Here is a 23,627-nt window from a genome sequence, read left to right as displayed (position 1 = left end):
ACCGAGCGGTAACCCGGGCCAAACCCAGCCGTGCTAAATAACCCGGGCCGTGCTAACCGTGCAGCCTGGTCCGTTCAGGTTGTTCGGGTTGTCCGGGTCTCTAGGTGTCCCGCAGTCTTTGAATGTTTCTGAGTTTTTTCTGAGTGAGTCTCTCCCCCTTTACCCCTCCTCCAGGAGGACGGACCTCCTCCTCCCCTCCCCCCGCCTCACCCCCACCATCACAGGTAGGGCAGGGGGTCTAAAGAAGACCTCCTTTATTTAACCCTGGAGGGGAAATTCAGAGTTTATGTTCTGTTATTGAATATTCATCCAACAGACACACAATGATGTACACACACATACGTATATTCATGAAATGTCAGGACATGTGACAAAAATGTGAAAAATAGGTACACAACTTTCCTGGGGTTTTAGAGGCCCGAGAATCATTGAGTTTCTCCCCAGTGCACCCAAGAACACACTCATCTATTGAGATTTAGCCTAGAGCTATATTTTGGTCAAGCCTGAATTTAATGCCAGTTGTGAGGACATTGTCAGGTTTATATGACTTATGAGGACCAAGACATAACACAGTGAACTTTCACAGGGCAGGGGGTCTAAAGAAGACCTCCTTTATTTAACCCCGGAGGGGAAATTCAGAGTTTACATTCTGTTTTTTAACATTCATCCAACAGACACACACTGATGTACACACATTTTCACACACACAGAAATACACACATACCTTTGTTTTAAGCATTTATTTATATTTCTAAAATGTGAACAGCAGTAGGGACAGACTTTGTCTTTAATGTGTTTGCTGTTTGATGGAGGACTTTAAAAAAAAACCCTGATGTGGTTCTACTGCTGCAAAAATCAGATCTATCATGTTTGGTTTTCTAACAAATCATTTTCCTCACTGGACCAAGAGGGAAATCTCAGATTCCTAAATAAAAACTATCCATACATACTAGTACATGCTTTGATTGATTATGGGGATGTTTAATACATGCATGCATCACAACCTTCAAGACCCTGTACAGTAAAAATAAATCTGCATTTAGGTTTGTTGTATGACAGGTCACTGTGTTATGAACCTCCAGGTCAAATATAGTGGCGCAGTCGTGACGTTAATTTGTAGGCAAACCCAGAAGTTAGCGTAGCATGGGTTCCCTCGGCGTCGAGCCTATGGAATTTTTCACTGGGTTTTTGGATTATTGCTGAAAATAAACTCTGTGTCCAATTAAAGTTTATGAAGCTTACACGTTTTGTTCATAAAGATTATCTTAACAAATTGATAATATAAGCATCATATCTGGTTTGTTAATCTGACTGACGTGAGTAAAAAGCTAACGTCATGCTGTATTGAAATACAACACAGTCAATTGAACTAAACGTTATCACCCACGGATACAAGTGAATGGCAGGTTCAGTTGCTGCACTTTGGATGATGATGTAAAGTCTTCCCAGCAAACACTGTAGTCCTTGTTTGCTGTCTTTTAGCAACCGCCTTTTTTAAAGATTTATTTTGGGCTTTTTCATGCCTTTATTTGACAGAGGAAGGACAGTGGATAGATTCAGAAACAGGGAAGAGAGTGGGGAGAGACATGCAGCAAAGGGCCACAGGCCGGATTCGAACCCCTGCCGCCCGCGCACATGGGTAGCGCCTTAAACCAAAAAAACAGCATTTAACTGACTGTTAACTTTAATAAAGGCAGAGACATCAGCTAACAACAGACTGGACTGAGATGAACTGCTCTGTGGTTTTAGATTAGGGTGTTAGAGGGGCGGGGCAATTCCCTACCGTGCCAATATGTGGGCTGGTGATGTCACCAGCCCACATATTGGCCCCGCCCACATTAAACCCAGCCAAGAAAGAGGTGAAAAACTTTCTAACAGTCTAAATCCGGTATTTAGTCACATGTAGATCTCAGTGTTTTCACATGTTTACAGCATCATTATTCCAACATATCTGGAGCGTTCACACACAAACTTTAGATTTTATTTCACACGGTCTTTAAATCTTTAGTTACCCTACCCCAGTGCTTCTCAGATGGTATATACCTGACGGGACGCCAGTGTGCCTTTGGAGTTGGTACAACGTTGTTTGATTATTACAATAACACAAAAGCTAAAGATTCTTAAATGTGTATTTTTGATACTATAATATCGTTTTAAAATTTGCAATATGAAAATATAAAAATCTGAACAACCGGTCTGACTGTTTTTCTATTCAAAGTCTGTTTTTTTTTTTTTTTGTATCATAAGTCAATATTTTGGCTAATGTTTCTCATACCCAGGACTGATTTAGAAAAACACCCCCCACCCCCCCAACATTAGTTATCTGGTAAATAATTACTGTTTTGTGTGTCTGTGTGTCTGTGTGTGTGTGTGTGCGTGGGGGGGGGTATTTTTTAATTTGACTATCCTGTATTCAAACTGGCATTTAAAGGGTTCAAATCTTGAAAATTGTTCAATAATCAGTTGTTCTGATCAGAATTGAAGTTGACTAAAATAACCAGAAAAAATATTAATGTATACTATTTTTATTGTCATTTTTGGAAGTGGACATTTTTGTCCTCAATAACTCAAAAGGGCAGTAAATTTTAAATCAGATGCTACACAAAAACTAAAAATGCATCAAAGTCAATATTTTGGCTAATCACTGATAGAGCTGAATTTAGAAATAATTCCCAGCCATCCAAGATTTGGTTAAAGGAAGATTTCACATTTTTTTACTTTTTTTTAATAAAAAACAACATTGACTTTAAGTAATCAAACTGGCATTTAAAGGGTTAAAATCCTCAAAATGATTGAATGTTTGGTAGTTTTGAGCACAGCTGAAGTTGTTTAAGAGATTTATGCAAAAAAAGTAGAAAAATATGAATCTGTTAAGTTTTTATAGCAGTTTTTTGAAGATGGACATTTTTGTCCTTAACTCATTCAGTGCCATAGACGTATATATACGTCAAAGTGCTTTTTCAGCGGCTGGCACAAGGGGGCGCTCTCACGCTCCCTGTGAGTAATTTTGGGGCTTCTGGGATATGTAGTCGGAGCACTACAGTCGGAAGTGACGGTAGATCAAACGTCAGAGGTGGAGACTCTGGGGTCAAAGCACACAGCGATCGTTACGGAGGTCATCTTAGCTAAAAGTTCAACTTAGACGCTGGAAAAAACTTTAAACTTTTGCCTGAGAAATCGCTGACTCACTGAAACGACACTGAACTTAACGACAGCGAATCCAGGGATCGGCGTTTTACTTCATCCGTCTATGCCGACCAAGAGGCTAAAGAATACAGCGAGGTTCTCGCCCGTGCGTCGGAGAAATAAGGCAGCCTCTCGCCAGCTGGATGCATACAGCGACAAGCAGGAGAGGACGTGGGCGTACAGGGGGGTCCCGTGGAGGCCGTCCAGTTCCAGAGTGTGAATGACAGTGACTGGAAGCATTGTTATTCATTTTAAAATAAAATAACACTTGTAATACAATTTTCAGATGTCTTTTATGTCATTGAAGGCAAAATTATAACATTCAAATCACTGTTCTGCTTGACAGACTCTCTTTCACAAAAATGCATTTTTCTCAGCTTTCCAGAAAAAAAGTGGTCTTTTTGGTGAAACTAGCCTCTATTCAACTTCAGATAAATCAAGAATGGAACAAGCTACAAACAAATGTTTTCTTCCATGATGAAATAGAGAGTCTCTCCCTTCATCTGAGCTATCTGGTGTTTTCAGAGTCATAGTACAGAATATTTTGTGGGTCCTGAAAGATGACTCAAAATGGCCAAAAACGCTGGCACAATCCACTTTCCATTTTATAAAAGGGCTGGCACTCAATGAGTTAATGGCTTTAAAGGGTAGTAAATTTGTTTCACATTGTGCCTCTGACCTTTTAGAGCAATTGAAATTTGAATTCAAAAATTTGCCTTGAAAGAAATTTTGTTGCAAAAAATGAGAGCATATGCACTAACACAGAGAGAATGGTGAGCAGAGAAAGAGGAAAAATTAGCCCGAATGGACAAAAACGTCCCTAGTGATGCCTGAGTGTTAGTACTACAACTAAACATCAAGTAAAGATTAGATATTATGGATTTAAACAGGGGTGTGCCTTTAGCAAAAATTTTGAAATGGCTGCTCTGAGGGGCGCTGGGGTTTAGAGCAGATCTGAAGTCCTTCACTCATCGCTGTAGTCTGTAGGACTGAGCCGGATGCTTCTGTTGGCGCAGACAGAATCATTGTTATATTCTTATTTATCAGTCTCTACTAAACCTGCTGTGATTCCTGTGAACAGTTCTGAAGCTCCAGTCTTCACTCTCAGACTCAGTCACATGACTGGGTTTTTCTCTCTGGTCCTAAAGTCCAGCTGTAAACGGGTTAAAGGAGTTTAGGCTCTGCAGCTCCTGCAGTCTGGAATCTTCTGCAGGACCCTTTGTGCCTGTGTGAGCAGGTCTCTGTTTTAAAGTAGATTTAAGGAGACATATTATGCAAAAATCACTTTTTCAGGCTTTTCCAACACAAATATGTGTCCCTGGCCTGTCCACAATCCCCTCAAACAGCAGAAAAATCCATTCCCTTTCTCCCTCTCTTTCTCGACCATTCAGAAAATGTGTGCTGCAACAAGCTGTTCTCAGATTTAGCTCCTTGTGACCTCACCAGGACTGTGAGCACCCGCCCCCAGGTTTGGTTGGCCCTCCCCCACTTGGAGGAAAGTTCTGCCTTCCTCTACTGATCCTCTCAGCCAACAGCTGAGATGCTGATAGCCCAGTGGGTTATCCTGTTGACTATGGTCTGGGAGGTTGATGGTTCGAATCCCAGTCAATTCCTAACCCCTGAGTTAAAGTGTCTGTAGTACCAGGAGTGCTGCATCCATTTCCTGAGAGGGGTGTGGTCAGGGCGGAGTCAGACAGCTAATTATCATTTAAAGCCACAGACACAGAAACGGCTCGTTCTGAGAAGGGCTGAAATAGAGGGGGTTTAGACGTGCAAAATCCTATACTGGAGTGTTTTTCAGCGACAAATTTCACAGGCATGTTTTGGGGACCTCTGAGGCCGATATAAGCTTGTCTTAAAAGGGTAAAATATGTCTCCTTTTAAGGTGCAGGAGGAGGCATCAGGTCGTAAACGTTTAGATGCTTTTCTGCTCAGGATTGGTCGACCTGTGTTTTAGTGATTTTATGGTTTTGAATGGGCTGCTGTGAGATTCTTACTCTCAGTTTAATAAATAGAAATAAAAAGATAATAATCAGATAATAAAAATCAGATTCTCAGTATTTCACTCTAGATGTATTACAGCCTTTTTGCTCTGTTGTCCCACAGCAGATCGGCCCTGTCCCTCAAATGTCCTGAGTCCACCGCAGACTGATGGAGAGATGTGGGGGTGACGGGCTGCCGACCGTGAAGGGGGTTCGTCGGTGGCGTGGTGCCTCAGCAGTACTCAGGAAGTGAACTGGCTCCTCTGCAGATACCAGACTGATTAAGGACCCAGTCCAACCGGGCCTTCAGACAGACGACCATCAGGTTCCTCTGCTGCACCCCTCCTCTACCCCGTGGTTATTATAGGAGAGATATTATGGTATGAAAGGATTTGATGTTATGATAAAGAACGTTCCATGATCAGTGTTATAATCTGTGTAAAATATGGCCCACGCTCTGAGGGCCGTGTCCATCAGTATTAACTAATCCCATTCTCCATGGGCGTCAGGACCACAGAGAAAGAGGACGGGGCAGTTTAACGAGGAAATGTCATTTCAGTTCATCTGCTGGTGATCTGAGACGGATGTTAAACAATGAAAACAAGGACTGGTTTGATTTTCATTCACAGTTTTGAAAAAAATCAATATCAGATGGCTGCAAGGTGAATTTTCTATGGTATGAAAATGAACGTCTAAAAAGGGTTTGCTTTTATTTTAATTTCCTAAACGAGCCTTGACTGATGATTGTTTGATGGAAGCGCATGGAAGGCTTCTACGTGTGATCTGAAGTAAACATGAGGACCTGGAGCCCTACAGGAAGAATGAGCACTCAAATAAGGTGCCACTTAACCCTGTTAAATCCTTCCTCTTCATCTCTGCAAGTAAAACCTGCTCAGGACTGACCACAGAATCAGCTGGACCCCTAAAAACCCAGAGAATGGGCCCTAAAAACCCAGAGAAAGGCCCCTAAAAGTCCAGAGAATGGACCCCTAAAAACCCAGAGAATTAACCCTTAAAAACCCAGAGAATGGGCCCTAAAAGTCTAGAGAATGGGCCCTAAAAACCCAGAGAATGGGCCCTAAAAACCCAGAGAAAGGCCCCTAAAAGTCCAGAGAATGGACCCCTAAAAACCCAGAGAATTAACCCTTAAAAACCCAGAGAATGGGCCCTAAAAGTCCAGAGAATGGGCCCCTAAAAACCCAGAGAATGGGCCCTAAAAACCCAAAGAATGGACCCCTAAAAACCCAGAGAATTAACCCTTAAAAACCCAGAGAATGGGCCCTAAAAGTCCAGAGAATGGGCCCTAAAAGTCTAGAGAATGGGCCCTAAAAGTCTAGAGAATGGGCCCTAAAAGTCTAGAGAATGGGCCCTAAAAGTCTAGAGAATGGGCCCTAAAAGTCCAGAGAATGGGCCCTAAAAGTCCAGAGAATGGGCCCTAAAAGTCTAGAGAATGGGCCCTAAAAGTCCAGAGAATGGGCCCTAAAAGTCTAGAGAATGGGCCCTAAAAGTCTAGAGAATGGGCCCTAAAAGTCCAGAGAATGGGCCCTAAAAGTCTAGAGAATGGGCCCTAAAAGTCTAGAGAATGGGCCCTAAAAGTCCAGAGAATGGGCCCTAAAAGTCTAGAGAATGGGCCCTAAAAGTCCAGAGAATGGGCCCTAAAAGTCCAGAGAATGGGCCCTAAAAGTCTAGAGAATGGGCCCTAAAAGTCTAGAGAATGGGCCCTAAAAGTCCAGAGAATGGGCCCTAAAAGTCTAGAGAATGGGCCCTAAAAGTCTAGAGAATGGGCCCTAAAAGTCCAGAGAATGGGCCCTAAAAGTCTAGAGAATGGGCCCTAAAAGTCTAGAGAATGGACCCTAAAAGTCCAGAGAATGGGCCCTAAAAGTCTAGAGAATGGGCCCTAAAAGTCTAGAGAATGGACCCTAAAAGTCCAGAGAATGGGCCCTAAAAGTCTAGAGAATGGGCCCTAAAAGTCTAGAGAATGGACCCCTAAAAGTCCAGAGAATGGGCCCTAAAAGTCTAGAGAATGGGCCCTAAAAGTCCAGAGAATGGGCCCTAAAAGTCTAGAGAATGGGCCCTAAAAGTCCAGAGAATGGGCCCTAAAAGTCTAGAGAATGGGCCCTAAAAGTCCAGAGAATGGGCCCTAAAAGTCCAGAGAATGGGCCCTAAAAGTCCAGAGAATGGGCCCTAAAAGTCTAGAGAATGGGCCCTAAAAGTCCAGAGAATGGGCCCTAAAAGTCCAGAGAATGGGCCCTAAAAGTCTAGAGAATGGGCCCTAAAAGTCCAGAGAATGGGCCCTAAAAGTCTAGAGAATGGGCCCTAAAAGTCTAGAGAATGGGCCCTAAAAGTCTAGAGAATGGGCCCTAAAAGTCTAGAGAATGGGCCCTAAAAGTCTAGAGAATGGGCCCTAAAAGTCCAGAGAATGGGCCCTAAAAGTCTAGAGAATGGGCCCTAAAAGTCTAGAGAATGGGCCCTAAAAGTCTAGAGAATGGGCCCTCCTCTGTTGTGGTTTGTTGATGATATCAGTGTGTGTGGGTGTGTGTGTGTGTGTGTGTGTGTGTGTTGATCAGTAGCATTCGGTGCTAGCATCCTGGCTAACAGTTTCCTCATTTTGGAGATAAAAGTGTGTTAAACTATATTATGATTAATTATTTTTTCATGCTTTTTCTTTTAAAGTGTTTTTATCGCTTTTTTCTGCTCATTTTTGCTACTTTTAGCCTTTCTGCCTGTTGTAATCCACCTCCACCACTTTTTACCCATTTTTCTAGTTTTTTAAATCATTTCAACCCCTTTCTGCCACTTTAAGCCTCTTTTCAATTTTGGCCCATTTTTGCTCTTTTTTTTAACAAACTGTTGCAATCTTTTCAATATTTCAGCTCATTTTTGCTGTTTTTAATCAGGTTTCGCTGCTTCTTGAAACTTTAAACCCGTTTTTGCCACATCTTTTGGTCCCCTCACCAGTTTTTGCAGGGTTTTTTTTTTTTTTTTGCCCAGTTTGACCACTGTTCACCAGTTCTTTGCCCATTTTTGCCACTTTTCCCCTAATTAAGAAAATTAACACAAAAGAAGTTGGAAAATAGGACTGAGGTTTATTATTTTTACTGTTACACAGGAAGTCCGGACTCACCTGTTCAGGTGGGAAATCAAACCGTCAATGCCAGCCGGAGCCCTGTGCCCTGACCCCCATTAATGAGATTTACATCAAAACCATAATTCATGTCATGTTATTGTTATTATTTAACGTGTTTCTGTCCACCAGCTTCTTCAGCTGATCTGTACGCTGCACTGTGAGCTCACGCTGCCCCCTGCTGGTCAGTTCAACACCATGAAGTCTGAGAGACTTAGAACGATCTAGATCAGGGGTTTTCAAAGTGTGTGAGAGTGAGCCTCCCCTAAGAAGAAATTATTCATTCAGTGGACCCCCACCCACAAAAAGGATTCAAATTGAAAAAAAAAACAAAAAAACAACATTTCAAACATTGATGTCTAATCTTTAAAGATTTTTTAACATGAATATATTTTAGATATTTTGGTTTGCAACTGTCCTTAAACATCTGCCTTCCTCTCTTATTCACTTATAATGCCATTAAATACCCTTTCTCATATTTTTTTGGCCATTTTACAACTTCTTTTTGCCACTTTTCCCCATTTTTTCCACTTTTATCCCATTTTTGCCCTTTTCACCTTTTTGCCCATTAAAGCTACCTTTCATCATTAAATATCCCTTTTTCCCCAAATTTTTTTGCTTATTTTTGTGACATCTTTTTGCCACTTTTTCCCAATTCTTGCCCCTTTTTTTACCATTAGTGCAAGTTTTTGCCCATTTAAGCCACCTTTTGACATTAAACACCACTTCTTTCCTTTTTTCCCAATTTTTGCCTCTTCTTTTTGCCATTTTTTTCCATTTTGCCTCTTTTCACAATTTTCTTGCCACTTCTTGCCCATTTAAACTACCCTTTGCCATTACATACCACTTGTTTCCTCTTTCTTTGCCCATTTTGCCACTCTTGACTGCTTTTTGCCCATTTTAGTCACTTTCCACTCATTTTTTTGTCACTTCTTACCCATTTCTGCTACTTTCTGACCATTTTTCTACTTTCCTTCCCATTTTCGCCCCTTGACACCCATTTCTTGCTGCTTTTTGACCATTTTGCCACTGTTAACCTATTTTTATTGCTACTTCAACCTGTTTTTGCCACTTTTCACCTCTTAGATTTTGGCTCTGGTATTTTTCAATAATTTGGCTCTTTGGTTGAGTAACACTGCTCTACAGCATAGTCCCTATAGTAACTAGAAGTCTATCCATTTCGCTCCATGCACAGCAGAGGTTTGCAAAGCAAATCACTTTTTTTCAGGTTTATGGTTCTGCGCCTCCCCTGAAGCTCTGTGGCGCCCCCCAGAGGAGGCCCACCTCACACTTAGAAAACCACTTATCTAGAGTTCTAAACTAGATCAGCTAGAGTCAAATAAATGTTATATAGAAGTAAAATCGCAGAGACTATTGCACTAACTAAACTCTAGTAGAAGTGGAATTACTGGGATATTAATCTACTGAGGACTGTACCCAGAATCTGATCCTCACAGGCGGATATAGATCTCCTACCAGACTGCTCAGGTAAAGTCACACCTGTAGAATAAAGTGAACTAGAACCGTAGTTATGATCCAGAGCTGATCACACAAAGATTGACTGGTTAACTTCAAAGAAACCTGATTAACTGAAAAAAAAAACATCATTTTTAACTTTAAAAAATTAAACATTTTTTATACATTCAAATAATCGTCACCTGTAAGTTTTTGGATTAAAACAAAACTTTAACAAAAATCTAACTTTATGGGTATTAACACTCTCTTTATAACCCCCCCCCCCCTCCCCACCTGTGTAATAAGAGCATGGATGTAGTTGGTATGTACATGTGTAAGGGGCTGATACTGAGTTACTCTGTTCTACTCTTCCTCAGTACCAACTCACTGACTACCAACAATTATGTGCTCATTTTATCATTAAACCTCTGTACTGTAAAATGACTAAAAAACAAACAGAAAAGGTTTTATTAAAAAACTTTTTTGTTTTATTGATCTGTGATGATCAGTTATTAAAGTTTGAGTTCACCTGGATTATCCTAAAAAACTCAAAATCAATAAAACTCAGAAAAACATCTTTATTCAACACATTTTATTTAAACAGATTAATATGTGAATAGATATAAATGAATAGGTTCATATCACAGTTAATATTCTAATCATTTATCACACATCAGGTCACGCCTCCTTTAGCTCCTCCCCCTCCTCAGCAGGGTTCAGTAACACATCTTCGCTCCTGAACCACAACGCCTCGCTGGTTTGACTCGCTATGATCGCCCTCTCGATGAACGGACCTGAGGTGAAATAAGACAAGACGATAGTATTATTACTATTATTGTTATTATCACTACTATTACTGCTGTTATTACTATTATAACTATTATTATCATCAGTATCAGGGCTCTTATTATCACTATCATTAGTAGTCGTATTCTTATTTTAACATGGTCATAATTTGACATATTTTGTTCTAAAGATACTATTAAATTTACCATAAAATCAGCTCTAAAACAATTCTGTTGCTCTGGAGCGCCACCTATAGATCGCTGTGCAGGTGGAGTATGTGGAATTTATCTATTTTTTGGCCAACCTTTCTCCAATGTTTCATGAATCAATATCCATCTTTAAAAAAAAAAACTTTTTTAAATCACACCTTAAAGTAGGTGGGCTCTTGGGTAAGCCCCAGCCAATCAGATCTTTTTTCCTCACTGAGTTCTGATCAGATCTGTCTGATCAATTCCTCGTTGATCGATGTGATTTCAAAATGAAACTGAAACCTGAACGGCAGCTCAGCCTTGTGCTTTTATTTTGAAATTATGGTACTGTTTTTATTGTAATGACTGCCTTAAATCTTCATCCTGATGAAGATTATGTGCCGTTTGAGTTTTTGTTTTTACCCATGTCAGCTGGTCGGCGTGTGCAGACGTCCTTCAGGATCAATTTCAGGTTTTCGTAGATGTGATCTTTGTCCATGTCGAGCTGAAATAAACAAAAATACAACCACTGAATAATATTTATAAAGCCGTATTAACAGATGGGATTATTTGAACTTAAATTGTGGTTACCGTAGCAATCTGGGTCCTGATGAAGCACTCGCTCTCCACCATAAACTCATGGCCAGTTTTAAACAAATCCAACATTTTAGGAATGTTTGTTCCAACCGATCCTGAAAAAGCAGACAAATCATACATTTTAACAGTTATATATTATTTATGCATTAATCAAACACAGCAAGGTAAATAAATCACATTTTTATTCTCACCTCGTTTGTTCTTTGGAAATTTTTTCCTCAGTTTGTTCTTCAGTGGGAGAATTTTCTGCATCATATCTGGAACCGCCACGTAAAAATCTGCAGAAATTTCATCGTCCAAAATCTGAGGAAAAAAAAAAAAAAGATTATGAAAAAGGTAAAAATGTCATCGTCTAAAACAGTGGTTTTCAAAGTGTGAGGCCGGCCTCCCCTGGGGGGCGCCACAGAGCTTCAGGGGAGGTACAGAACCATAAACCAGAAAAAAAGGTGATTTGCTTTGCTAACCTCTGCTGTGCATGGAGCTGAATGGATAGACTTATAGTTACTATAGGGACTATGCTATAGAGCAGTGTTTCCCAACCAAAGAGCCAAACTGTTGAAAAATACCAGAGCCACAATCTAAGAGGTGAAAAATGGCAAAAACAGCTTAAAGTAGCAATAAAAATAGGTTAAAGGTGGCAAAATTGTCAAAAAGCAGTAAAAAATACGTGAAAAGGGGAAAAAGTTGAAAAATGGTCAGAAAGTAGCAGAAATGGGTGAGAAGTGACAAAAAAATGCGTGGAAAGTAACGAAAATGGGCAAAAAGCAGTCAAGAGTGGCAAAATGGGCAAAGAAAGAGGAAACAAGTGGTATGTAATGGCAAAGGGTAGTTTAAATGGGCAAAAAGTGGCAAGAAAATTGTAAAAAGGGGCAAAATGGAAAAAAATGGCAAAAAGAAGAGGCAAAAATTGGGAAAAATTGAAAGAAGTGGTGTTTAATGTCAAAAGGTGGCTTAAATGGACAAAAACTTGCAATAATGGTAAAAAAGGGGGGGGGCATAAAAGTGGTAAAAAGATGTTGCAAAAATGAGCAAAACAATTGGGGAAAAAAGGGATATTTAATGATGAAAGGTATCTTAAATGGGCAAAAAGGTGAAAAGGGCAAAAATGGGATAAAAGTGGAAAAAATGGGGAAAAGTGGCAAAAACAAGCTGTAAAATGGCCAAAAAAATATTAAAAAAGGGTATTTAATGGCATTATAAGTGAATAAGAGGGAAAGGCAGATGTTTAAGGACATTTGCATCCAAAATATCCCAAAATATATTCATGTTAAAAATCTTAAAAGATTAGACATAAATGTTTGAAATGTCTTTTTTTTCCAATTTGAATCCTTTTTGTGGGTGGAGGTCCACTGAATGAATAATGTCTTCTTAGGGGAGGCTCACTCTCACACACTCTGAAAACCCCTTATCTGAAATCTGACTAAATGAAAAGATTACTGTCAGAAATCTTATGGTCTCATTGATCTGATAAGGAAATTCAAACAAGAGGAATAAACTTATAAAGTAAAAAAAAAAAAGAAGAAGCTGTCTCTCAAAGAGGAGTCGGCTTCTGTCATTTATATAAAAGAGTTTGAACAGACAGCTCTTACACACACAAGTTTTCCTGTCCTGGAAGTCTGTTTTCATTTAAAATATGCTGATGATAAAATGATGGAGAAAAGCCGTTAAAGGTGCTCAGCTTGGGGCACAGATGAACAGGCTGGGTTCAAGCCTGCGGCTCCTTTCTCAGACTCAAACTCTACTGTCCTCCTCTCTGATTTTAACCCAGCTCAGTCTGACTGGGCGACCAGCTCCAGGAAGAGTCCTGGTTGGTCCAAACTTCTTCATGTGAGGCCACTGTTCTCTTGGGAACCTTCAGAGCAGCAGAAACGTTTCTGTAGTCTTCCCCAGATCTGTGCCTGCCAACAATCCTGTCCCTGCAGCTCCTCTGACCTCGTGGCTTGGATTCTGCTCTGACATCCCTGTCAGCTGTGAGGCCTTCTATAGAGAGGTGTGAGCCTTTAGAATCACGGCCAATTAGGTTAATTTAGCACAGGTGGACTCCAGTCAAGGTGCAGAAACATCTCAGCAAAGACCAGAGACATGGAGGAACCTGAGCTACATTCACAGAGGTGTTTAAAGGCTCTGAATACTGATGTCAGAGTGAGATTTCAGACTTTTATTTTGAGTACACTTGGAAAAATGTCTGAAATTCTGTTTTCCCATTGTCATGATGGGGTACTGAATGTAGATTGATGAGAATAAAAATGAATTTCATCGACTGTTGCATCAGGATGAGGCATAAAAAAACTGAATAAAGGGAAGGAGGTCTGAATACTTTCTGAATGAACTGTATATAAAGGTATTAACAATCAAACTTAAGACTTTTTAAGGACCTGCAGGAACCCTGATAAGATGAAATAGAGACATTATGAATCCAGAAATGGACAAAATAACTAAAATAAAGGTGATGTAAATATGTTTGTGAATAAACTCACCGGCTGAATGAGCTCTGCTCCTCCTGCCATCATCGCTCCGTTTACCTGAGCCTCCCTCACCTGGTTGGCATCCTGAAACACACAGGGGTCATTTTCACCTCACATTAACATCTCTATAGGGCCAACAGAACCGTCATCTCTGAGTCAATCGACCCTCGGAGAAACTCGCCATCTTCTAACAGCTGATTTTGATTCCTCCACTCAACTCTGAGTATGTTGACTGGAGCTCAGCGGAACATCTCAACCATATATAAACTTAGCACAAACAGTAAGGAAATTTGTGTTTGGTGGATTATTTCTTTGCTGTAACAATGCTTCTTGGTTATAAATCTTGAATCTCTGCCAATGCCAAACAGCTTATATGGATGTTGCTTGACTCTTGTTTTGAGCTTCTGGTACCCCCCTGAGCATGGGCCCTGCTACAGTGATCAGTAGGTGTCTGCTCCAAGAATCGGCATGCCACATTTGACTGATCTGGATAGGGCCCGTGCAACAGGGCGACTTCAAGCTGGTGTTCCGCAAAACCAAGTTGCAGCATTGTTTGGTGTGAACCCTAGTACCATCTCCAAACAGCCATGGATGAAAGTATTGGCACCCCTGGAATTGTTCCAGAAAATACACCATTTCTCCCAGGAATTGTCGCAGTTACAAATGTTTTTGGTATACATGTGTTTATTTCCTTTATGTGCATTGGAACAACACAAAAAATCTGAAGGAAAAAGACAAAATTGACATAATTTTGCACAAAAATCAAAAAATGGGCCAAACAAAATGATTGTCACCCTTTTAAAACTGTGGGTGAATCATTTTATTTCATCATGTGATGCTCATTTAAACTCACCTGTGGCAGTAACAGGTGCTGCAATCTAGAAATCACACCTGAAGCCAGTTAGAATGTCTAAAAGTTGGCTCAACCTTTGTGTTGTGTGTCTGTGTGTGTCACACCAAGCATGGAGGAGAGAAAGAAGAGCCCAGAACTGTCTGAGGACTTAAGAAGCAATATGTGGAAAAATATGAACAATCTCAAGGTTAAAGACCATCTCCAGAGATCCTGAGATTCCTTTGTCCACTGTGTGTAATATAATCAAGAAGTTTATAACCATGGAGCTGTGGCTAATCTCCCTGGACGTGGACAAAAGAGAAAAACTGACAAAAGAATGCAACACAGGATAGTTGGAATGGTGGATAAACATCCTCAGTCAACTTCCACACAGATTCAGGCTGTCCTGCAGACTCAGGGTGCAAAAGTGTCAGCTGGGACCATACGTGGTCATCTGAATGAGATGAAGCGCTATGGCAGGAGACCCAGGAGAACCCCACTGCTGACAAAGAGACATAAAAAAGCCAGACTGGAGTTTGCAAAATGGACCTGAGTAAGCCTCAATCCTTCTGGGAGAACATTTAGTGGACAGATGAGACTAAGGTAGAGCTTTTTGGAAAAGCACGTCATTCTACTGTTTACAGAAAACAGAATGAGGCCTACAAAGAAAAGAACACAGTACCTACAGTCAAACATGGTGGAGCTTCAAGGATGTTTTGGGGTTATTTTGCTGCCTCTGGCACTGGGTGCCTTGACTGTGTGCAAGGAATCATGAAATCTGGAGACTATCAAAAGATTTTGGGCCGCAATGTAGGACCTAGTGTCAGAAAGCTGGGTCTGGGTCAGAGGTCATGGGTGTTCCAGCAGGACAATGACCCCAAACATACCTCAGAAAGCACCAAGAAATGGTTGGAGACAAAGCTGGAGAGTTCTGAAGAGGCCAGCAATGAGTCCAGATCTAAATCCCATTGAACACCTATGGAGAGATCTCAGAACTGCTGTTGAAGAAGCACCCTTCAAATCTGAGAGACCTGGAGCAGTTTGCAGAAGAAGAGTGGTCCAAAATTCCAGCTGAGAGGAGTAAGAAGCTTGTTGATGGTTATAGGAAGAGATTGGTTTCAGTTATTTTTTTTCCAAGGGTGTGAAACCAAATATTAAGTTGAGGGTGCCAACAATTTTGTCCGGCCCATTTTTTGAGTTTTGTGTAAAGTTATGTCAATTTTGTCTTTTCTCTTTCTGTTTTTTGTGTTGCTCCAATGCACATAAAGGAAATAAACACATGTATACCAAAAACATTTGTAATTGCAACAATTTCTGGGAGAAGCTGTGTATTTTCTGGAACAATTCCTGGGGTGCCAATACTTTTGTCCATAAATGTAAAAACAATTTCTATCATCAGTGCAGTGAATTTAATAGTGAATCATCCTGGACACCTCCTGATATAAGGAAAAACGGTGACAATGTAATGTTGGACTACAATAGATGGTACCTCAGTGAAAACTAAAACTTTGTTGATCTTCGTCTTGAAGATGTGAGGAAGCTGAATGATGCTGACGAACGGATCCACTCTTTTCTGGTAGAAAGAAAAAGATTCATTAAATTATTTCAAATACAGGCCAAACAACAATCTACTTTAAACTTCTTTTTAAAATGTTCAGATGACCACGATTGAATAATAACCTCTGTGCTAACAGCTCCACAGAAATGACTGAGAGTTCTTGGTATCCTTGCCGCTATCTGATTTCATCCTATTTAAATCAGGGCTGATTATTCCTGGGGATTACTGTTGCTCTGATTCTGGTGAAGAACAGTCACAGAAAAAACACATTTATTACAAAGGCTTACTAAAGTGAATTAGCACCAATGGTGGCTGTTTCGAAATTAATCCTCAGTTTAGAGCTGAAATTAAACATCTACATAAATTTATTATAAGCTCTGTTCTGAACTCTCTGAGGTCTGGTACCTGTTGATCTGTTGGTGCTACTAACAACTAGATAGAGTTAAATCTGAGTCTCTGTGTTTTAAACAAGCTGTTCATTCCCTGAATTAGTCATGTGATTCTTCTAAAGTCCCTGAAAAGCGAAATCCAAAATGTGTGTCCTAACACTCTAGAAATGTGTGAATCTGGTTGCTGTAAACATGTGAAAACACTGAGATCTACATGTGACTGAATTCTGGATTTAGACTGTTAGAAAGTTTTTCACCTCTTTCCTGGCTGGGTTTAATGTGGGCGGGGCTAATATGTGGGTTAATGATGTCACCAGCCCACAGTAGGGAATGGCCCCACCCCTCTAACACTCCAATCTAAAACCACAGAGCAGTTCATCTCAGTCCAGTCTGTTGTTAGCTGATGTCTCTGCCTTTATTAAAGTTAACAGTCAGTTAAATGCTGTTTTTTTCTTCATTGTGAGCTAAATTTACCAAATCTATCAGCCACAGTGGTCTATGGATCACTGAAGACATCAGAACAGAGACTTGATATAGAAAACAGACTTTGTCTCTTCTTCTGAGGTCAACAAAAGGTCAAGAGACTGGCTAATAGCATGAGTGCTTTCTTCCAATCAGATTGTAGCATTATTATTTATTTGAAACGATCGTATTCCAGCTGAGTGGGCGTGGCTTCAGCTCATTCAACGGACACACCCACACCATCCTGGAGCAGATTTTACTGCCTCATTTTTCATGATTTTGAAGCTTAATTTTATAAACTAAAGCCCTTTTCACACCGCCGCATGGCAACTCGCCACCTCCAGTCATTTTAATGACGGACGGGCGGCTGATGGGAAGCGGTTTTAACCACGGCGATAGATAGGACCCAGAAGCAGTTGCCGCTCACATGAACGTGCACAGATTTTGCCCTGCCGCTCGGAGTTCAGCATGTTGAACTTTCTGGCAGCAGCCGCCTGGCAGCAGCCAATCACTTCAAAGGAGGGAGAGAAGCCAGAAATAGCAGGCTTTGTGGGTCCAAGCAAACAAAGGAGGAGCTCATAATGCTGGTGTATCCTGGACATCCTGAGCTCTACGACACAGCTCTACCATCGTACAAAGACAACCAGAGGAAAAACTGTGGAACCAACCATTGAAACGTATTTTCTGGAGGGAATTATTTTGATGACGGAACCGTATTTTTCCCTTCGTTTCATAGTACATTATACATGTTAATATACAGAGATTGTGAGGTACTCTACGTGTTTTTTTTTTGGGGGGGGGGGGACTTGTGGGCGGGCTCTGCTGTGACATTTACTGAAGCTCCTCTATGTCAGTGCTGCATCGTACCGCGGCAGCAGCAGCCGCTTTAAAAAACACTCAGCATTTCGGGGGACTCCTCCAGCAGGGAGGCGGTTTTCAGGGTAGTTACCGCATGGCGCTGTGAAAAGGGCTTTAGAGATGTTTTATTTGACTGAAACTTGACCTGGAGGTTCATAACACAGTGAGCTGTCATACAACAAAACCTAAATACAGATTTATTTTCACTTTACAGGGTCTTTAATGTTAATTTAATATTAATTTCTAATTCTGAGTTTTAGATTTACCGAACTGAAGAGCTGACCAAGTGAATCATGGGTAATAATATAGTTCACACATTTAAAGAGGGACTAGATGGTGAAATAAGGTCATCAGAAAACCTGCGCACTAAAGAGAGAAATGTTCAAGCTCTGGCTGGGCTCTACATCGACTGTGAACTATACAGCTACAATCAAAATTATTCAACCGCCCTGGTGAATCAGGTTTATTGTGAAAACGTACTGACTTTCTGCTTTTTGGAATGAACAGATCAAATGAACTGAAATAGCTCAACACAACGAATGCTTCAAATGGTTTCCCTAAATTCATGAAAATGCAACCTCTGATTTCTCCAGTCTCAGAATGATTCAACCCCTGATCAGAATCCCTCACAGCAGCTCAGATATGTAAACCAGAGCTGTTTAAGCACACCTGATGAACTAATCAAGGCTTCGTAAGTGTCTGCAGGTTAGCTTGAGCTGGAGTATGAAACACCTGAACTGTGAGGGAAGAGATCATTAGACTTCACAAACAAGGAACAGGATACAGAAAGACAGCAAAAGCCCTGAATGTTCTGGAGCAAGGGTGTGAGAGCGAGCCTCCCCTAAGAGAAAATTATTCTTCAGTGGACCCCCACCCACATAAAGATTCTGATTTAAAAAAAACATCACCGTATTTTCAAACATTTATGACTAATTTTAAATATTTTTAACATTTTTATATCTTTGATATTTTGGTCTGCCAATGTCCTTAAACATCTGTCTTTTCCAGGTAATCAGTTATTTGGTTTCAGTAATGAATTTACTGCCAATACTACCTGATTATTCTGCTCTGATAATCCTTAAAGCGGCGTTACTCAACCAAAGAGCCAAACTGTTGAAAAATACCTCTACAAGAGCCACAATCTAAGTGGTGGAGAGTGGCAAAAACAGCTTAAAGTAGCAATAAAAATAAGTTAAAGATGGCAAAAATGGTCAAAAAGCAGCAAAAAATGGGTAAAAATGGGGATAAAAGGTGAAAAAAATGGGTTAACAGGTGGCAAAAAAATGATCCAAATGTGGCAAAAACAAGGCAAAAAAAATGAGTAAAAAAAAGCAGTCAAGAGTGGCAATGGGTAAAAAATAGGATAAAAGTGGTATTTAATGACACAAGGATGCTTAAATGGGCAAAAAATGGCAAAAGGGCAAAAATGGGGAAAAAGTGGCAAAAAGAGGTGGCAAAAACGGGCAAAAAGTAGGAAAAAAGTGGTATTTAGTAACAAAAGGATGCTTAAATGGATGAAAAGTATCAAAAAATGGTATAAAGGGGCAGAAAAGTTTCCCTTTTTTAAGGTTTTCTGGGGGGATAACATTTAAATGAAGACATCAAAGAGCCACTAATAATCACACGTTGAGTATCACTGCCTTAAAGTTACTATAAGTCTATTCATTTCCTCCATGCACAGCAGAAGTTAGCAAAGCAAATCACTTTTTTTCTGGTTTATGGTTCCGCGCCTCCCCTGAAGTTCTGTGAAGTCACCACTGGAGGCACAGTTCGTAAAGTTCCAGAGAGGTTCCACGAGCTGGACAGGGCAGAAAAAGGAAGCTATCAATGGTTACAACCACATATCTGAGAAGGCAGGTTGGGAAAAACTCTCAAGTGACTTCCAAATGCCTCCTGAAAAACCTGGTTTCAGAAGGGACTGAGGTCAGTAAGGAGTACTGAATGTAGATGGTTTCCATGCCAGAACTCCAAGAAGTACACCGATACCGACCTAAAACACCAAGAAAAGTCAGCGCCAATCAGCTCAAAATCACAGAAATAAGCCACAGAGGTTCAAGGATTCTGTGCTGTGAAGCCATGAAACAAAACTGGAATTTTTAGTCACGATGGATCAGCGGAATGTCTGGAGGAAGTAGAAGAAGAATACGCTGAAAAGAACGCTGTGCCTACAGTTAAGCATGGCAGCGGCTGGGTGATGCTCTTGGGCTGTTTTGCATCCTCTGGCACTGGAAACCTGCAGCATGTGGAAGGACAGATGGATTCATTGAAGTATCAGGAAATCTAGGAGGAAATGTCATGCCGTCTGTTAGGAAACTGAAGCTTGGGCGTCACTGGACCTTCCAACAGGACCATGATCCCTAGCAGACCTCACATTCCATCAAGGCTTGGCTGCAGAAGAAGTCCTGGAAGATTCTATAATGGCCACCACAGTCGCCTGACTTGAACCCCATAGAAAATCTCTGGAGGGATTTGAAGAAGGTGGTTGCAGCATGCAGACCCAAGAATATTACAGAACTGGAGGTTTGCACATGAGGACTGGGCTACGATTCCTCAAGAACGCTGCCAGAAGCTGGTGTTTGGGTATGCATGATATGCATCATGTTTGCAGCAGGTCATAGAAGCAAAAGGTGCTCTACTAAGGACTAAAGACGCTGACACGAAGGGGTTGAATCATTTTGAGACTTGAGAAGTCATAATAAGTTGCATTTTCAGTTTAATTTGGGGAAACCACTTGAAGCATTTGTTGTGTTGAACTATTTACTTTCCTTTTCTTAGTTTAATCTGTACATTTTCACACTTTGCTTCCACTGCTGCTGGTTGGCGTGTTCGTACCTTCTTCTCCAGCAACATGTTCAGTTTCAGGTCGATGTAAACCGGCTGATCTTTTGGAGTAAAGTCTAAAACCTGGTAGCTCTTCAGCAGGTCGATGGCGTCTGCAGGGGCGTGGATAATTCTCGGGTAAAACCTCATCACATACACGTCATCAACAGGCACCCACGCCGTCTTCCCAAACGGTTTGTGTCTGTCTTTATCATCGATCACCCTCTTCTCCTTCTTCACCTCCTTCTCCTCCTCCCTCTTCTTCTTCATGGCTCTAAAAAACATCACAAACACGAGAGGAATATTACAACTATACTGCCATAAAAATGGTTTACATCACATCTTCATTAGTGACACAAACACAGACACAAATAAAATTATTATACTAAAAATTAAAGAGAGAAAAATGTGATGAGCAGAGCCAGCCAACATGTTTAGTTGCTGCTGTGACTGAAATCCTGTGACGGTGTAATTTAACCTTAAAATACTGATAAACAATGATGATAAATTAACCCTCCCTGAAAAATGTCATTAAAAGTCTTTCATTCTGAAATACCAACTCCTAAACTTACTTGAAGGCAGCAAAAGTCCTCACAGGTACGCTCCTCTGTATCACATCTTTGTGGGAGGAGCCTCTGAGCTGCCTCTGACTTCCTGTTAAAACTTCAAAATAAAATAGAAAATATCATCAGAGTTAATCAGAGGACCACCCACCAAAGAGCAGTTGGAGTAACCTTCAAGATCATAAATCAGAAAACACATAAAATGCATTTGAAAACATTAAAATGAATCATCATTACTCTCCTCAAATGAACCTCACACAAAGCATGTTTATTTCTCAAACACTGTCTTTAACACTGGCGGGGTTCAGAGAAGGGCACCAGATAAAATACACATCAACTAAAATCTGAACCTCATTAACAATCCCCACACATTACTATATCACATCTGGGTTTCACCTGTTGCAGCAGTGTTTGCGCTGTTGATTTGAGTTTCAGTTCAGTTTAGACGACTTCATTAATCCCCCAAGGGTAAATCAGTTTACAGTTTACCCAGCCTTTTTAAAATAGTCTAAACAACGAGGGGAGCAAGCTGTTCATCTGCACCACAGCTTCATTTCAGCTGGTCATTAGCAAAACAGCATTCAGCTGCAGTTTCTCCACACTTTAGGGACTGAGCCTCAGCCCCCTATAAGACCCCTGAGGGACCCTGTCCTCCTCTCTGACTGAGCCTCAGCCGCCCATAAGACCCCTGAGGGACCCTGTCCTCCTCTCTGACTGAGTCTCAGTCCCCCATAAGACCCCTGAGGGACCCTGTCCTCCTCTCTGACTGAGCCTCAGTCCCCCATAAGACCCCTGAGGGACCCTGTCCTCCTCTCTGACTGAGCCTCAGTCCCCCATAAGACCCCTGAGGGACCCTGTCCTCCTCTCTGACTGAGCCTCAGTCCCCCATAAGACCCCTGAGGGACCCTGTCCTCCTCTCTGACTGAGCCTCAGCCCCCTATAAGACCCCTGAGGGACTTTGTCCTCCTCTCTGACTGAGCCTCAGCCCCCATAAGACCCCTGAGTGACCCTGTCCTCCTCTCTGACTGAGCCTCAGTCCCCCATAAGACCCCTGAGGGACCCTGTCCTCCTCTCTGACTGAGTCTCAGTCCCCCATAAGACCCCTGAGGGACCCTGTCCTCCTCTCTGACTGAGTCTCAGTCCCCCATAAGACCCCTAAGAGCCCCCCTCCTGACAGGCCTAGCCCTTCCTCTCCCCGTCCAGCTAACAGGCTAATATGCTAACATGCTAACAGGCTAACATGCTAACAGGCTATAAACGATTATAAAGTAGATATTTTGATAAATAAATATATTCTAATATTTCTGTGTAATTTTGTCGGCAGCTCACCTCTCCACACAATCCGTGAGCAGGTCGCCATGTCTGCGGTGCTGCTAGTCCGTGTAAAAACAACGACAAGTACAAAGGTTCCGCCTGGACATAAATCCACACGTCCTTTCAAAATAAAGGCCCTGACCTTCGGTACAGACGCTAACCTCGTTTAGGGTCACAGCAGCAGCCTCTTTAAGAAAACTGTTTCTAGGGTGAAGGTTTTTGGAAACTCCGTCGACCCTGTTTCCGTGTAAAACGGAGAACCTGGCCTGAAACGTCACACTGTGCGCCGGTTTCTGTTTGACGTCACTGGTGTGCGACCCGACTTTTGTTTCCATAGCAACGGCGGACGCAGCTCAGGTTTGCTTCAGGTATGCAGCTCATACAGGGACAGTTACTCTCCTATTTAAGGAGACATTAGGATCATGAAGGAAGAAGAGCCAGAGATTCTCACTCCCTGTTGGACCAGGGACACCTCAGATCTGTGGTTCTGGTTTAGAGTCCAGACTAAAGTCTACCTTTAACCCAGCTCAGTTATAGCTTTAGTTGTGTGAGTCAACCCCACAGAGACCTAGGGTTGATCTGAACTAGCTGGCCTGTTTTAATGCACAGGTTTTGTTTTGTTTTAACTTTATTGAACATTTGACAATTTCCAAACTCTCAGTGAGGATGGTCTCACAGATTATAATCAGTTACAGTTTAAAGGAAAAAAGATGATTCTTGTAAGGAAAACAAAACAAAACACAATATTATAAAACAACAAATAAGGTGCATCAGGGTTACTGAGTCAGGCATCCAAAACAATATCAATCAGAGCAGAGGCACAGAGAGTATATAAACATGAAATATACACATACATACACATATATACCAATATACACATAGGTCTACCTATACATACACATCTATACACATTTATTTCAAATTTAAAAAATAAATTATGAGCAATGTCTAAATATGTCTTATTAGTAGGGCTGGACAATTCATTGAATTTTGATCGTGATTTCTATTTTGGCTTCTCATGATCATAAAAACATTATAAACGAAGACA

General features: G+C 41.2%; 1 protein-coding gene across 1 annotated transcript; it reads right to left on the bottom strand.

The window, feature by feature from the left end:
- Positions 1 to 10,342: 10,342 nt before the first annotated feature.
- mrpl1 (mitochondrial ribosomal protein L1) lies at positions 10,343 to 22,847 on the bottom strand. The gene is made up of 9 exons (XM_041787891.1): positions 22,595 to 22,847; positions 21,275 to 21,365; positions 20,715 to 20,976; positions 16,105 to 16,188; positions 13,796 to 13,867; positions 11,510 to 11,621; positions 11,313 to 11,413; positions 11,145 to 11,226; positions 10,343 to 10,541 (listed from the first exon to the last, which is right to left on the bottom strand). The coding sequence occupies exons 1-9, from the start codon at positions 22,623 to 22,625 to the stop codon at positions 10,426 to 10,428; spliced, it is 951 nt and encodes a 316-aa protein (XP_041643825.1). The 5' UTR covers positions 22,626 to 22,847; the 3' UTR covers positions 10,343 to 10,425.
- Positions 22,848 to 23,627: the final 780 nt, after the last annotated feature.

The sequence above is a fragment of the Cheilinus undulatus genome, linkage group 5 (assembly GCF_018320785.1).
Source record: "Cheilinus undulatus linkage group 5, ASM1832078v1, whole genome shotgun sequence".
Classification (NCBI taxonomy): domain Eukaryota; kingdom Metazoa; phylum Chordata; class Actinopteri; order Labriformes; family Labridae; genus Cheilinus; species Cheilinus undulatus.
This window is presented reverse-complemented; position numbering and strand designations above follow the sequence as displayed.

Excerpts from the sequence above, each read along its gene's own strand:
- mrpl1 (XM_041787891.1), bottom strand. The coding sequence starts at position 22,625 with ATGGCGACCTGCTCACGGATTGTGTGGAGAG. Across the intron at positions 20,977-21,274 it reads AGGACTTTTGCTGCCTTCAA|AGCCATGAAGAAGAAGAGGG; the intron begins GTAAGTTTAGGA and ends GATGTTTTTTAG. Across the intron at positions 11,622-13,795 it reads GAGCAGAGCTCATTCAGCCG|ATTTTGGACGATGAAATTTC; the intron begins GTGAGTTTATTC and ends TTTTTTCCTCAG.